The sequence below is a fragment of the Cervus canadensis genome, chromosome 28, assembly GCF_019320065.1.
Source record: "Cervus canadensis isolate Bull #8, Minnesota chromosome 28, ASM1932006v1, whole genome shotgun sequence".
Classification (NCBI taxonomy): Eukaryota; Metazoa; Chordata; class Mammalia; order Artiodactyla; family Cervidae; genus Cervus; species Cervus canadensis.
The window spans coordinates 35113132-35129062 of record NC_057413.1 but is presented as its reverse complement, the minus strand read 5'-3'; the positions used below and the strand labels follow the sequence as shown (position 1 = coordinate 35129062).

Sequence of the window (15931 nt, the reverse complement as noted above, 5' to 3'; positions counted from 1 at the left end):
TCTTATCTCTACTTGATATTCTCTGGAACTCTGCATTCAAATGGGTATATCTTTCCTTTTATCCTTTGCCTTTAGCTTCTCTTCTTTTCTCAGCTATTTGTAAGGCCTCCTCAGACAACCATTTTGCCTTTTTGCATTTGTTTTTCTTGGGGATGGTCTTGATCATTGCCTCCTGTACAATGTCATGAACCTCTGTCCATAGTTCTTCAGGCACTCTGTCTATCAGATCTAACCCCTTGAGTTTGCTCTCAGGTCAAACAACAGGGAGGGAACACAGCCCCGCCCATCTCAGAAAATTAGATTAGATTTACTGAGCATGGCCCCACCCATCAGAATAAGACCCAGTTTCCCCCACAGTCAGCTTCTCTCATCAGGAAGCTTCCGTAAGCCTCTTATGCTTATCCCTCAGAGGGCAGACAGAATGAAAACCACAATCACAGAAAATTAATCAAACATGGACCACAGACTTGTCTAACTCAATGAAGCTGTGAGTCATGCTGTCTAGGGCCACCCAAGACAAACAGGTCATGGTGGAGAGGTCTGACAAAACGTGGTCCATTGGAGAAGGGAATGGCACACCACTTCAGAATTCTTGCCTTGAGAACCCCAGTTCTCAAGTATGAACAGTATGAACAGGCAAAATGATAGGACACTGAAAGATGAACTCCCCAGGTCGGTAGGTGCCCAATATGCTACGGGAGATCAGTGGAGAAATAACTCCAGAAAGAATGAAGAGATGGAGCCAAAGCAAAAACAATGCCCAGTTGTGGATGTGACTGGTGAGAGAAGTGAAGTCCGAAGCTATAAAGAGCAATATCGCATGGGAACCTGGAATGTTAGGTCCATGAATCAAGGCAAATTGGAAGTCATCAAACAGGAGATGGCAAGAGTGAACGTCGACATTTTAGGAATCAGCAAACTAAAATGGACTGGACTGGGTGAATTTAACTCAGATGACCATTATATCTACTACTGTGGGCAAAAATCCCTTAGAAGAAATGGAGTAGCCATCATAGTCAACAAAAGAGTCCAAAATGCAGTACTGGTATGCAATCTCAAAAATGACAGAATGATCTCTGTTCATTTCCAAGGCAAACCATTGAATATCACAGTAATCCAAGTCTAAGCCCCAACCAGTAATGCTGAAGAAGCTGAAACTGAACGGTTCTATGAAGACCTACATGATCTTCTAGAACTAACACCCCAAAAAGATGTCTTTTTCATAACAGGGGACTGGAATGCAAATGTAGGAAGTCAAGAGATACCTGGAATAACAGACCTTGGACTACAAATGAAACAGTAAAGGCTAACAGAGTTTTGCCAAGAGAACACACTGGTCATAGCAAACACCCTCTTCCAACAACACAAGAGAAGACTCTACACATGGGCGTCACCAGGTGGTCAAGATGGAAATCAGACTGATTATATTCTTTGCAGCCAAAGATGGAGAAGCTCTACACAGTCAGCAAAAACAAGACCGGGAGCTGACTGTGGCTCAGATCATGAACTCCTTATTGCAAAATTCAGACTTAAATTGAAAAAAGAAGGGAAAACCACTAGACCATGCAGATATGACCTAAATCAAATCCCTTTCCATTATACAGTGGAAGTAAGAAATGGATGCAAGGGATTAGATCTGATAGACAGAGCGCCTGAAGAACTATGGACAGAGGTTCGTGACACTGTACAGAAGGCAGGGATCAGGACCATCCTCAAGCAAAAGAAATGCAAAAAGGCAAAATGGCTGTCTGAGGAGGCCTTATGAACAGCTGAGAAAAGAAGAGAAGCAAAATGCAAAGGTGAAAAGGAAAGATAAACTCATCTGAATGCAGAGTTCTAAAGAATAGCAAGGAGAGGTAAGAAAGCCTTACTCAGTGATCAGTACAAAGAAATAGAGGAAAACAATAGAATGGGAAAGACTAGAGAGCTCTTCAAGAAAATTAGAGATACCAAAGGAACATCTCATGCAAAGATGGGATCAATAAAAGACAGAAATGGAATGAACCTAACAGAAGCAGAAGATATTAAGAAGAGGTGGCAGGAAGAACTATACAAAAAAAATCTTCAGGACCCAGATAACCACGATGGTGTGATCAGTCACCTAGAGCCAGACATCCTGGAATGCGAAGCCAAGTGGGCCTTAGGAAGCATCACTACGAACAAAGCTAGTGGAGATGATGGAATTCCAGTTGAGCTATTTCAAATCCTAAAAGATGATGCTGTGACAATGCTGCATTCAATATGCCAGCAAATTTAGAAAACTCAGCAGTGGCCACAGGACTGGAAAAAGTCAGTTTTCATTCCAGTCCCAAAGAAAGGCAATGCCAGAGAATGTTCAAACTACTGCACAACTGCATTCATCTCAGATGCTGGCAAAGTAATGCTCAAAATTCTCCAAGCCAGGCTTCAACAGTACGTGAACCATGAACTTCCAGATGTTCAAGCTGGTATTAGAAAAGGCAGAGGAACCAGAGATTAAATTGCCAACATCTGCTGGATCACAGAAAAAGCAAGAGCATTTCAGAAAAACACCTACTTCTGCTTTACTGACTGTGCCAAAGCCTTTGACTGTGTGGATCACAACAAAGTGTAGAAAATTCTTCAAGAAATGGGAATACCAGACCACCTGACCTTCCTCCTGAGAAACCTGTATGCAGGTCAAAAAGCAACAGTTAGAACTGGACATGCAACAACAGACTAGTTCCAAATCAGGAAAGGAACACATCAAGGCTATAAACTGTCACCCTGCTTATTTAACTTATATGCAAAGTACATCATGTGAATAGCCAGGCTGCATGAAGCACACACTGAAATCAAGATTACCGGGAGAAATATCAATAACCTCAGATATGCAGATGACACCACCCTTATGGCAGAAAGCAAAGAAGAAGTAAAGAGCCTCTTAATGAACATGAAAGATGAGAGTGAAAAAGCTGGCTTAAAACTCAACATTCAGAAAACTAAGATCATGGCATCCGGCCCCATCACTTCATGGCAAATAGGTGGGGAAACAATGGAAACAGTGACAGACTTTATCTTTGGGGGTTCCAAAATCACTGAAGACGGTGATTGCAGCCATGAAATTAAAAGATCCTTGCTCCTTGGAAGAAAACCTATGACAAACCTAGACAGCATATTTGACTCGATGGACATGGGTTTGGGTGGACTCCAGGAGTTGATGACGGACAGGGAGGCCTGGCGTGCTGCGGTTCATGGTGTTGCAAAGAGTCAGACACAACTGAGCGACTGAACTAACAGAACTGACTGAGCCCCGAAGAACTGATGCTTTTGAACTGTGGTGTTGGGGAAGACTCTTGAGAGTCCCTTGGACTGCAAGGATATCCAAACAGTTCATCCGAAAGGAAATCAGTCCTGAATATTCATTGGAAGGACTGATGTTGAAGCTGAAACTCCAATACTTTGGCCACCTGATGTGAAGAACTGACTCATTGGCAAAGACCCTGATGCTGGGAAAGATTGAAGGTGGGAGGAGAAGGGGACAACAGAGGATGAGATGGTTGGATGGCATCACCAGCTCAATGGACATGAGTTTGAGTCAACTCCAGGAGTTGGTGATGGACAGGGAGGCCTGGCGTGCTGCGGTTCATGGGGTTGCAAAGAATTGGACACGACTGAGCGACTGAACTGAACTGAATTAAAATACTGGTGACCTCCTTCAGAAGGTCCTGTTCCTGCACTGCGGCACTCAGTGCCCCAGACCCCCAGCAGGCCACCTCCAGCCCACGCCTCTGCCGGAGACTCCTGTGCGCTCACAGGCCATCTGGGCCAGTCTCCTGTGGGTCACTGCTCCTTTCTCCTGGGTCCTGGTGCACACCAGGTTTTGTTTGTGCCCTCTCAGAGTCTGTTTCCCCAGTCCTGTGTACGTTATGGCATTATCTGAATCACCTTCCTGTACCTACGAATCAAGTACATATGAATCGCCTTACTGTACAACAGAAATTAACACACCACTGAATCAACGATACTTCAATAAGCTTTTTTTAAAAATACCAAGCTTGATTATCCAGTGACTCAGGGCAGGGGCCCCAGAGTGAAGGACAGAAGCCTTGGTTTTTGCCAGCAGGGAGAGTTGGTGACCGCTTGGCCGGTGCCTGGAGGCGCTGGTGGTTTTTAATCAGAGTCCTTCACCGCCGCCACTGCAAGAGTCAGAGGCTCTGAGTCAAGGAAATGCTGGCGATGAGGCTGAAATGTGCACAAAACTGGGATCTATAAAGCATAACAGGGTCAGAGTCAGGGCACCTGGTTATCTGCCGGTGCTCTCGAGTTCCGATCCCCCTGTGTGTTCTACGTTAACAGGTTCACGTGAGGGCAGGAACGCTCCTGCTGCCTCCCAGGCCCTCTGCCCCAGGAGGCCGGGCTCACAGAAAAGTGCGGCCAGAAAGAGGTTTAGGGCTTATCTGTGCTGCTCAACGCCATTTAAAAATGGGTACTGACGGATGCAAAAGTTAAAAAACATCTACACATGTAGGAAAACCGAGACTTAATGTGATGAAAATACGATACATGAGGATAAACCTCTAGCCCTAGAAATAGGATCATCTGAACCTCTCTATTCCATGTGCTCTGGTAGGAACTCCTGGGCTTACGTCTTCATTCTGTCATCCACCAGCTATGTGACCTTGACAAGCTTCCTCCTCTGGAAAGTCAGCACCTGCCCCAGAGAACGACTGGGGAGGTAAAAGGGCCCAGAGCCGTGTGCTCCTGGGGGCGGGAGGGAGCGAGTGTGCGGTGACGCCGGCACCCACCCCGGGGATGGTGGGATGGGGTTTCAGCCTCTAGGAGTCAGACCCCCAAATGCTCTGCAAAGTCAAAATACTAGAGAACCAAAGGAGATCTGGATCTAGTTATCTTTTCTGCTTCAAGGTGGTAAAAATTCCTTAATGTTCCAGCGACGTGTCTTCGTGTACAGGATAACTCCAAAGACCCAAGAGAGAAAATCAGGATAGATGTTTGCCTTACTCACTCTTAGAAACATCTCATTTTCCCAAAAGAGAGGGGAAAAAAAATCACATGTATTATTAACTTCATTTATATTAGTGATCTCTATTACAAATTCTCAGAGCCACACTGGAGTGTAAAAGCTACACACAGAACAAGTACACAGGCCGGAGCCGCTAAGACGGTGACATATAATGCATCGCCCGCGGCTCGGGCGCTTCCTGGCTGAAACTACACTGTCAGGCTTTCTGAGTCAGCTCCTCACAGTGACATCCGGCGTCAGTCCTGCAGACTCGTGGGCCTGTTGCTCACTCAGACTGATGCCAGAAAGGTGCTTCCCGTAAAGTCCCTCACACAACCCCGAGTCGGCACAGCTGATGTATGTACCCTTATTCCACCTCCAGGCCCCCATGAGAGCTGCCTCCAGGGCACCGCAGTAACATGACTCCTGAACCACCGCCCCTGGCCAGCCCCACCGTGCCAGTTGGAGAAGAGGCGGTGCCCAGAGGCCTACAGGCTGGACCCAACCCCGCCCGGAGGGGTACTGGAGGCTGGCGCTCACATCCCCGTACAGCATGCAAAGAAACGTCAGCATGGCTGTGCCACCAGCTCTGCCAACCTCCAGTCCCCAGAACGACCCCAAGGAGCCGCACACGGATGGAGGAGGTGAGCTTGACCTGCGCAGAGAAAGCTCCTGCAACGTCCTTCCCGCTCACTCACAACAGACAGCCCCCACCGCCCCTTCCTGCCCTCCAACCCCACTGCCTCCCAACGAAGCCTTCTGCAGCGAGGGCAAAGGCCACCCGCAGCGTCCCCACTGGAAGTCACCACCAGATGGCGGCGCAGAGCGGCCGGCGAAGCCCACGTTCAGGTCCCAAACACCAGGCGCCAGACCCCTGGGACCACTGCCTGCCGACTCGGCCATGCCCGGCTGCGCTCAGTTCCTAAAATCCTGCTCTAATGACGGCTCACCTCCTCCGGGGCCTCCATGATGCACAGAAAATGCAGTTTAAATGCAGTGGTATCATGGCCCCCTCTCTCTCTCCAGCGTCATCCCGTACGTTTCTCATAAAGCCCCACATCCAGCCAGACGGGTCTCAGCGCCCTCCCAGACCTGACCTCGGCGGCCTGTCCAATTCGTACGTGTACTTAAGCCCAACTCAGTCCTGTCTCGAAGTAGTTGCTCCCTGACCACCCCATCTGGGGGCTAAAAGGAAAAAACCCCTCTGTTGTCTAGATACTGGAGGGCATAGGTTGTGTCATCTGTACACATCATTCATCCATTCATTCCGTAAAATGCACCAGACACCGTTTACCAGGAGACAGTCTAGATCAGACTCGGCCCCCAGGGAAGTCAAGGTCTGGGAGGAAAGAAAATGAAGCTATCACTACATCCTGAGTGTTGATGCCAAGCAGGCCATCACCTCCACACGTCAGTTCATCCTCACCCGTCAAGGAGGCCACTGTTGCTATGATGACTCCACAATAAGAAGGCTGGGTCTCCAGGAGCTGGACAGCTGGGTAAAGATGATCATGTGTGTTCTTTACCCTCCAAGGTCCCTGTCTGTCCCCCACACTGCTCATCCTGCCCCCTTGTCGTCGGGGTGCTGAGCTCTGAGATCCACATCACTCACGCCCCCTGCCCTCTGCCATCCTGCAGGGTGGGGTCATGGAAAAGCGGGGCACCTGCCCCCTGCCCTCCTCCTGACTCAGCGGGCTCTGGCGGGCTGCAGCACTCAGCCACGGCTCCTGGAAAGCAGCCTTTCCGCCAGGACCCAGCAAGACGGCTGCCTGCTGCCGCCCCAGCAGGCCAGGAGTGGTGGGTAAGCAGTAGACAGGTTCCACACGAAGCTGGCTGGACCATCGCAGCCCTACTCATGCTTCTGGGCAGTCCTTACATAAAACTCTCAGCATGAAAACTGCTTCCTGCCGGGTCCACGGCAGAGGGGAGGCAAACCTGCGTCAGTCTCACTACAGAGCCTGCCTTTCTCACCTGAGTAACTGCTCTGCCGAACATCAGGGCAGAGGGCCGAAGACCAGGACAGAGCGCACGTCACTGTCACAGGAAGGATCAGATAAGACTTTCCTGAGCAGGTTGCCTGATGACGAGTCAGTGGCCAAGGTGGACTGGAAGTCACCAGGCAAACGGAGAGCAAGGCGAGGTGATCCAGGCGTGGGGACCGCGTCTGACCACCGCGGCAGTCGGGCACAGGGCCCAGGGGAAAATAAGGGCACGGTGACGCCGACTTAGCTCTCCATCCATGTGGGGCAATCGGGAGGCACAGTTAGCTAGATTCTGAGCAGGAAAACCAAGCAGGAGAGCCCTACCTTCAACAGGACCATGTTGCAGAAGATAAGCCCCACTGTTTAGCCTGAGACACCCCCTAACGCCCAGGGAGACCTGGTCTCATCTACCAGCACTGCTGAGCTGCCCCGAGCCTGCCGCATCATCGGGTGTCCGGGCTTCTGTGTCTGCCCTGCTCATCAGAGACGCTGCCCTCTGCTTCCCACCTGCTCGACTCCTCTCTCAGGAGGTCTCAGGAGTCTCAGGCTCGCTAACGTGGGCCTGCCCTGCTTACTTGTGACCATGTCGGTCCACCAACGGGGCCGGGAGGCCCAGGAAGCAGGAAGGTGGCAGCCTGCAGAGAGGTGCTGGGACTCCAGAGCCCGTGACCCAGACCCTGGCCTCTGCCCCAGCCCCTGGGTGAACTCAGGCAAGTCATGACCCTCTCTGGGGCTCTGTTTCATCAACCAGAAAACGGGGATAATACCAGCCTCCACCTCAGAAACTTGCTAAGTGAGTCACGTAGAACAATGCCTGGGCCACAAATAAGCCCTCAGTAATGTTAGTTAATATATGTCCATGTATCCCTTATTTCCGGTATAAAAAATTTTGTTTGTTGAATGGATAAATTTTCCTACTATTTCATTTTGCTCCATGTAGATACCAAATTCTGCTTAGCCTTTGCTTTATTCAAGCATGAAAGGAAGACTCTCTAAATACGTGCTTATCTTACACATGGTTAAACAGGACCTTTTCTGTAAAGAAATTCAGCTTCTTGCTACTGTCGCTAGCCTGGGAGCAAACTCCACACACATTTGCTACACAGTCACCCCACTGAATGAACAGCAGGGCTGTTTTCACAATTCACAGGGACGTATCATCACGTCAGATCTTGCCGGCTCCCTTCAGCTGACCAGAGTCACGACGACCATGGGCCCCCACGACACAGAAGTGACCCACAGGAAAACTTGTTTCAACACTGAAGCAATGCAAGGTTACTGCAGTCATGAAATACCCTCTACAAGTTTTTTAAAATGTCAGCTTCTAAGGCCCAAATCCTTCACTGTTACAGGCCTGGCAACACGTCCCTGGGCGAGAGCCCCAACCGAGACAGACAGTCAGAGCGTATGGAACAGCGTGCTCAGGAGGTGAGGAGGGGAGACCGGCTTCCAGGTGCGCCCTACGCTTCCCAGGTGACTGTCCAGGTGACTCCCCAGCTAACTGTCCAGGTAATTATCCAGGTGACTTCCCAGGTAACTGTCTAGGTGACTTCCCAGGTAACTGTCCGGTCTGGCTGACAGAGACCCAGGGTACTCCCTGGAAAAGGAGAGCATGGCCCTGTGGGAGCAACAGAAAGCCCACCCCAGAGGAGGCAGCGCCCCAGCATCGCCCCAACAGGAGCTGCAGAGGAAGGGTCAGCCCTCCGCCCAGGCCTCCCAACTCGGACGCCGCTTTGCGGAGGCCCCGGGTCCCTGGCCCAGCTCTCACCATGGCCAGGCCTCGGCGGGGGTACCCTGCGGCCCCATCCAGGCTCTGGACCCCGCGCTCAGGGTCAGGATTCTCCAGTTTTCAGTCTCCCCTCCCACCAGCGACCAGGACTTCCTGGGAAACCACACTCCACTGAGCTGAGCTCAATGCCACCTGCCAGGACGATCAGAGACTAACTGCACGCTTCCGGTTGGCCTGACCATTTCTGGGGACTGAGAAGGGCCGCTCCAGGCGACGCCGCGTCTAGCACCCTTGGAGCGATGGCCCCCCACTCACCGGTCTGCGGGCGGCGGCGCCCTGCACGCTCTGGTAGAACTCCGGCGGGACGCGCGCGCCCCTGCGGAGCCGCCGCCGCCGCGCCGCGCTGTCCTGCTCACTCTGCACCGGGACCTCCGCGGCGGGCTTGGCGTCCTCCAGCCGGGCGGCGGCGGCGGCGGCGGCGCGTCTGCGGAGGTGTCGGGGGCTGGATCGGAATCCCTGGGCAGGAGACAAAAGCGGACACACGCAGGTTGGTGCCGGTCAGCTGCGCTGTTCCCTGGAGCCCTCTGCCCACCCACAGGGAGCCCGACGCGGGGCAAGACCCGGTTCCGGATCTCTACATTGAGAGATGCTTTTAATAAACAAGGGAGTCCTACCGTATAAAGCGCAGGGAACGATACTCAATATCCTGTGATAAACCATCATGGAAAAGAATATGAAAAAGAAGAGATGTATGTACAACTGAGTCACTTTGCTGCACAGCAGAAATTAGTACATCATAAACCAACTGCACTTCAATACATTTTTTTTTTTTAAAGAGTACTGTTTTTAACCCAGAAATGCCAGTTTTTAAAAAAAAGAGTAGGCAGACATACTGCTTTACTTCTGCACACACAGTCAGACTAAGTGTGAAGAAGGGGGCTCCATGATGATGGGGGGCGGTCAGGACCCAGTAATACCTGGCCCAGGCCCGAGAAAGGGCCGCTCTGCCTCCCTTCAGGAAGGCAGGCCAGGAATGCAAGGCATCACCAAGCAACACTTTAAAGTGAAGACCTAAAACTCACTAGCCGGTGTAGTGTGGGTTTGGAGGTCAGATGGGCCAGGGTCCAAACGCTGCTCATTATAGCTACACATATTAATGACTTAGCTTTTCTAGTCTAACAAATGGATAACATTCTCCTCAAAGGGTTTTTTTTACCCTTTATTTTACTACATGCATAGAATTTTATTATCTTTTCTAATTAATTTTTGTTGAAGTACATGGTTGCTTTACAATGTTATTTTCTGCTGTACGGCAAAGTGAATCAGCCCTATGTATATGCATACATCCCCTCTTTTTGAATTTCCTTCCCATTTAGGTCCCACAGAGCCCTGAGCAGAGTTCCCTGTGCCGTACACTCTGTTCCCATCACTTATCTATTTTACACACAGTATCAATAGCCTATGTGTATCCATCTCAACCTCCCACTTCCCCCCACCCTCCTTCCCCCCTTGGTATCCATACATTTGTTCTCTAGTCTGTATGTTTCTGCTTTCTCTCACAGGGTTTTTTGTAAGGTAACAGATGTTAAAGGGCTTCCCTGGTGGCTCAGCTGGTAAAGAATCCACCCGCAATGTGGGAGACCTGGGTTCAATCCCTGGGTCGGGAAGATACCCTGGAGAAGGAAAAGGCTCCCCACTCCAGTATTCTGGCCTGGAGAATTCCAGGGACTGTATAGTCAATAGGGTTGCAAAGAGTCCGAGGCGACTGAGTGACTTTCATGTCAATTTCAACGGATATTAAAAATTCTAAGCACAGCATCTGGCAAACAGCAGGTGCTGAACAAAAGATTAATTTCCCTTCTCTTTTAAGTAAAGTAAGTATAAGGACAACTCGCTGGACAAGGAAAGTTCCATCTTGCACCTGGTTTTGGAAAACACCACAGAATTCCATAAAATGATGCCTGTCCTGGCACGGCCGATGCTTTGCTGCAGAGCAGAAGCCGGCCGCAGAGTTCACGAGCAGACTGGGATGGATGACAGGCGGCAGCGCAGGGCACGTGGGCCCAGCAGATCCCACACGAGGATAAATGGATGAAGCTGAGCTCAGCGGGGCGAGCGGCACGTGCAGAGCGGATAGAGTCTATGCTCCAGGCACGGGAGCAACAGAGGGAAGAACAGAGGGGTAGGTGATGGCCGGCTGGATGGCGTGTTTATGCAGCAACAGGACGACCTCCCAGGGTCAGAGCCCAGCCACACTCAGAAGTCTGGTGGGAAGTGAGAGCGGATGAGGCGTCCAAGGCTCCAAGCAGGGCTCGTTGGAGCTTGTGGGTCTTCTGAATTTTAGAAGACACACAGACACTTAGACTTCAGTGAAGGCATGGAGAAGAGAGAGCATGGATTTCAGGGGAAGCAGGGGGGAGAGGCCCCGTGGACACTGACCAGGGGGTCCTGCTCACCAGGCCAGGGTGACAGGGGAAAGGACAGACGTCCAGGTGACATGCAGAGGAGCTCGGAAGTCAACGGAAAGCAGTCAGGAGGAAACGCAGTTTGGGCTTGCGCGTCTCACAGCAAACACGGGCCTGAGGCCCCCTCCTCTGTGCACAGGCTGACGGGGTGCCCTCACAGCCCCCACTGGGCCGGGAGGTGCCCAGGGTCCCAAGAACCACCGGGTCGCACAGAAGGTGCTGCAAAAGAACAGCGAGGAGGGAGCCAGGTCGCTGGCGGAGCCAGGCTGCTGTCTAAATACACAGGTTCCTGGACGGTCCCCTCCGTGTACTGAGGACGGCTGAGGGGTGCAGTCACCACCAGGTGGCACCGATTTCCAGAAATGTGTGCATGGACAGAATGAACAGGGACAGCTTACTAGCTCCCGTCCCAGTGGAGAGACCCAAGCCTGCTTCTCGGGTAAGAAGGCACATTCTCTCCTCTTGTGCTCTTAGGAGTAATCAGTAACCAGATTTTACTTAAACTCCTATTATTACCAATAGACTTCCTTGGTCACTCAGACGGGAAAGCGTCTGCCTACAATGTGGGAAACCCGGGTTCCATCCCTGGGTGGGGAAGATCCCCTGGAGAAGGGAATGGCAACCCACTCCAGTATTCTTGCCTGGAAAATCCCACAGACAGAGGCGCCTGGTGGGCTACAGTCCATGGGGTCGCAAAGAGTCGGACTCAACTGAGCGACTTCACTTTCTTTTCTATTATTACCAATAGAAGGCCTCAAAGGCCTTTCAAATTCCAGAAATAAAACTACATAGAACTCGCTTAAAGTGATCCAAAAAAAACATTAGTAGTCATTCTGGAGAATAATAACCCAGTAAATCCACACCCCTGTAGCTACTCTAGAGGAACTTTGCCAAGTATGCCCAGGAAGATGGTCAAGCATTGCTTACATAAAAATTAGAAACTGTTTAAATCAGTCTTTTCTACACTTCTTCAATTTTCATTCCATCTTCACGTTTGTGAAGCTCTGAGCACCATCACATAAGCCTCTGTGATTTATCTCATATCCAAATACACGTGCACTATTTTAAAATAACTATTTACAAGACTACAGGGCCGGACACAGACAGCAGCCAGGCTATCTGGGCTCATGACGGCCTCTGTCACTTCCTAGCTGTGTGACCTTGAAGAGTTGCTTAGCCACATCCTCATCTGTAAAATGGAGCTTAAAAACACTACTTAATTCATAGAGTTGTTAAGAAGAATAAATAAAGTACTTAGTGCCTGGTATACTGCAAAACATAAGGGTCGCCTATGATCATTAAGTATATTGCTTGTGTAAATAAAAGATATTTTTGAAGACTAAGGCATGTTATTAATCCAATACAGAATTGGATTAATTCTGTATTGTGTGCCTCGCTGACAGACACACGGAGGCACCAGCCTCCCCGGTCATCAGGAGAGCTCTTCGCTCCAGAGCATCCCAGGCGATCACTGTCCTGAGAGTCAAAACTATCTGGGCTGGAGCCCCAGCTCTCCCACTTCTAGGTGTATGATCTCGGAGCTCAGAGATCGCTACTTCTCAGAGCCTCAGATTCTTCCTCTGCCATGCATACAATACTCGCCTCTCATGGGGTCAGTGTTTAAAGGAGCCGGTTCACATGAGCCTCCTGGAACAGTACACACATCAGTGCACGCAGTCGATGCATTACCCCGTTTATTACTACAGGCCCACTTCCTGGATCCTGACGTGCCAATTCATCTGCCAGCAGCTCAGAACTACGACCACCAACACCACAAATGGCATGGGGTCATCACTGAGCGGGCACTGGGGCTTACTACATGTGCTCGTTCTAAACACTATCAAAAAATAAGCCGTGACTTTTAAAAACAATTTCATTTATTTATTTCCTTTCTTTTGGGCAGAGCTGGCTCTTGCGTGCTTTGCGAGGTCTTTCTCTAGCCCCCCAACGACTGGGGCTACTCGGCACTGCAGCGCACAGGCTTCCCACTGCACTGGCTTCTCCTGCTGTGAGCAGACTCCAGGCGCCCGGCCGTCAGCAGCTGCAGCGTGCAGGTTCAGTAGTTTCGGGGCAGGGACAAAGCTGCTCCACAGAACATGGAATCTTCCAGGGCCAGGAATTGAACCCGTGTCCCCTGCATTGGCAGGCAGACTCTTATCCACTGTGCCAACAGGAAGTCCCCAAGTCATGACTTTTAACAAAAGGAAATTTTCTTTTGAAACAGCAGATGGTGCTATAAGCTCTCACAGGTGTTAACAGGCTTTGATGGCATCGGTATAAGGTCCACTTCCCCCTTCAGTCATTTGATCTTACCCACATGCCCTTCAAGGGCTGATGCTGAAGCTGAAACTCCAATACTTTGGCCACCTGATGCAAAGAGCTGACTCATTTGAAAAGACCCTGATGCTGGGAAAAACTGAAGGCAGGAGGAGAAGGGGACGACAGAAGATGAGATGGCTGGATGGCATCACCGACTCAATGGACATGAGTTTGAGTAAACTCCGGGAGTTGGTGATGGATAGGGAGGCCTGGCATGCTGCAATTCATGGGGTCGCAAAGAGTCGGACACGACTGAGTGACTGAACTGAACTGAACTGAACATGCCCTCCAACCAGTAGGTGACAGGCACTCGGCAGTCTCTTGGTAATGGACTTCTGTCATTTTCAGGCCACCCTGTTTTTACATTTTTTAAATTCTTTATTGAAGCATAGTTGATTTAAAATGTGTCTGTTTCCAGTGTACAGCACAATGATTCCATAATTTTATTATATATGGTGGTTTAGCTGCTAAGGCATGTCCGACTCTTGTGTCCCCATGGACAGTAGCCTGCCAGGCTCCTCTGTCCATAGGATTCTCCAGGCAAGAACACTGGAGTGGGTTATTTCCTTCTCCAACTTTTTTTATTATATATACATACACACATATATAAGGGTCCCCAGCTGGTGCTAGTAGTAAAGGTAAAGAACCAGACTGCTAATGCAGGAGACATAAGAGACACGGGTTCGATCCCTGGGTCGGGAAGATCCTTTGAAGAAGGGCATTGCAGCCCACTCCAGTATTCTTGCCTGGAGAATTCCATGGACAGAGGAGGCTAGCGGGCTACAACCCACGGGGTCACAAAGAGTCGGACACAACTGAAGCGACTTAGCATGCACATGCCCACATATATATTCTTTTTCAGATTCCTTTCCCATATAGGTTATTACAAAGTATTTGAGTATAGTTCCCGGCACTATACAATAGGTCCTTGTAGATTATCCACTTTACTTATAGTAATATGTATCTGTTAATCCCAAACTACTAATTTATCCCTCCCCTCCTTTTCCCTTTGGTAACAGTACGTTTATTTTCTATGTCTGTGAGTCTAGTTCTGTTTTGTAAATAAATTCATTTGTACGATTTTTTTTTTAGATTCTACAAATAAGTTATATATTTGCCTGTTTGCCTTACTTGGTATGATAATCTCTAGGTCCATCCATGTGGCTGCAAATGGCATTATGTCATTCTTTCTTATGGCTGAGTAATAGTCCATTGTGTATATGTACACATCTTTTTTTATCCATTCCTCCGTCAATAAACATTAGGCTGCGCCCGTGTTTACAGGTCACCCCGTGTTATCAGCACCCTTTGGGTCAGCACGCTCTCAGACTTGCAGTCCTGATACAACACAGCTAAGCCCAGGAGCTCCACAGACCACCCGGCATCTCCTCTCTCAGTAACCCGGCACAGTTCCTGGGGGGCTCGAGGCTGAGAGTCCGTCCACCGCAGTCCCACAGTTTGGACGCTGAGTACTGAATGGAGGGAGGGAAAGACTGAAACCCGCAGAAGGAACTCACTCGTCCAGTGGCCACACCAACGACCTTCTGAAGCTCCCGATTCTGTCTGTGCTAATCTTTCAGTCTTAATTGTGAGTCCTAACACATATTTGTATTAAATTCTCTTTCAGAAGGAGATGACACTCTGCTCCCTTATTCTTGCCTGGAAAATTCCAAGGACAGAGGAGCCTGACGGGCTACAGTCCACAGGGTCACAAAGAGTCAGACATGACTGAACACAGCACGTACACATATACTCTTTCAGTTCAAGTCAGACTCGGACCCCACTGCCTGTGAACAAAATCCCTGATGCATGCTCTTTCTGTTAGGTTTCACGTGGTTAGCTATTTTCCTCAAGTGCCAAACACTCAGACTTACCCAGGCTGTTTGTGTAGACTGATAAAAAAAAAAAAGGAGAAGGTATCAACAGCAATAATTTACTAAGCACCATTTAGATGCTAAGCCTACTATACCCACTGAGACAAGCAAACTGAGGCTTACCAGGATTAAAAAATCTCCCTTCGGCCAAAACCTTTGCCACCAAAGGAAATCACAGATATTTGAATGCTGAATTATAGGGGCTGCAGATATGTAGAAATACCATTTATATTCATTCATTGTTACTTCAAAATCACAGTAGTTGGTAAACGTGCCACTAGATCTTGTCATTTAATGCATTAATAAAGAAGTACATTTATTGCTCTGTCAAAAATGTTTTTTATTGAAGTATAATTGATTTACACTATCTGCATTAGTTTCAGGTATATGGCAAAGCAATTCAGTTATACAGATATATGTGTATACCTATATTGTTTTCCAATTATTTCCTACTAAAATTTACTACAAGGTATTGAATATAATTTCCTGCACTATACAGTAAAACTTTACTGCTTATCTATTTGATATATGGTAATGTGGATCTGTTCATCCCATACCCTAGTCTGTCCCTCTCTCGCCCC

General features: G+C 49.3%; 1 protein-coding gene across 8 annotated transcripts in view; it reads right to left on the bottom strand.

Annotated features, from left to right (window-relative positions):
- The window catches only part of DST (dystonin), a 511627-nt gene that overhangs the window by 449652 nt on the left and 46044 nt on the right, over positions 1-15931 (bottom strand). For all 8 annotated transcript variants that reach the window (XM_043450645.1, XM_043450644.1, XM_043450646.1 and 5 more), the window contains exon 3: positions 9008-9208. In XM_043450645.1, the coding sequence (XP_043306580.1) occupies positions 9008-9208 (201 nt within the window). The remainder of the gene's footprint in view (positions 1-9007; positions 9209-15931) is intronic.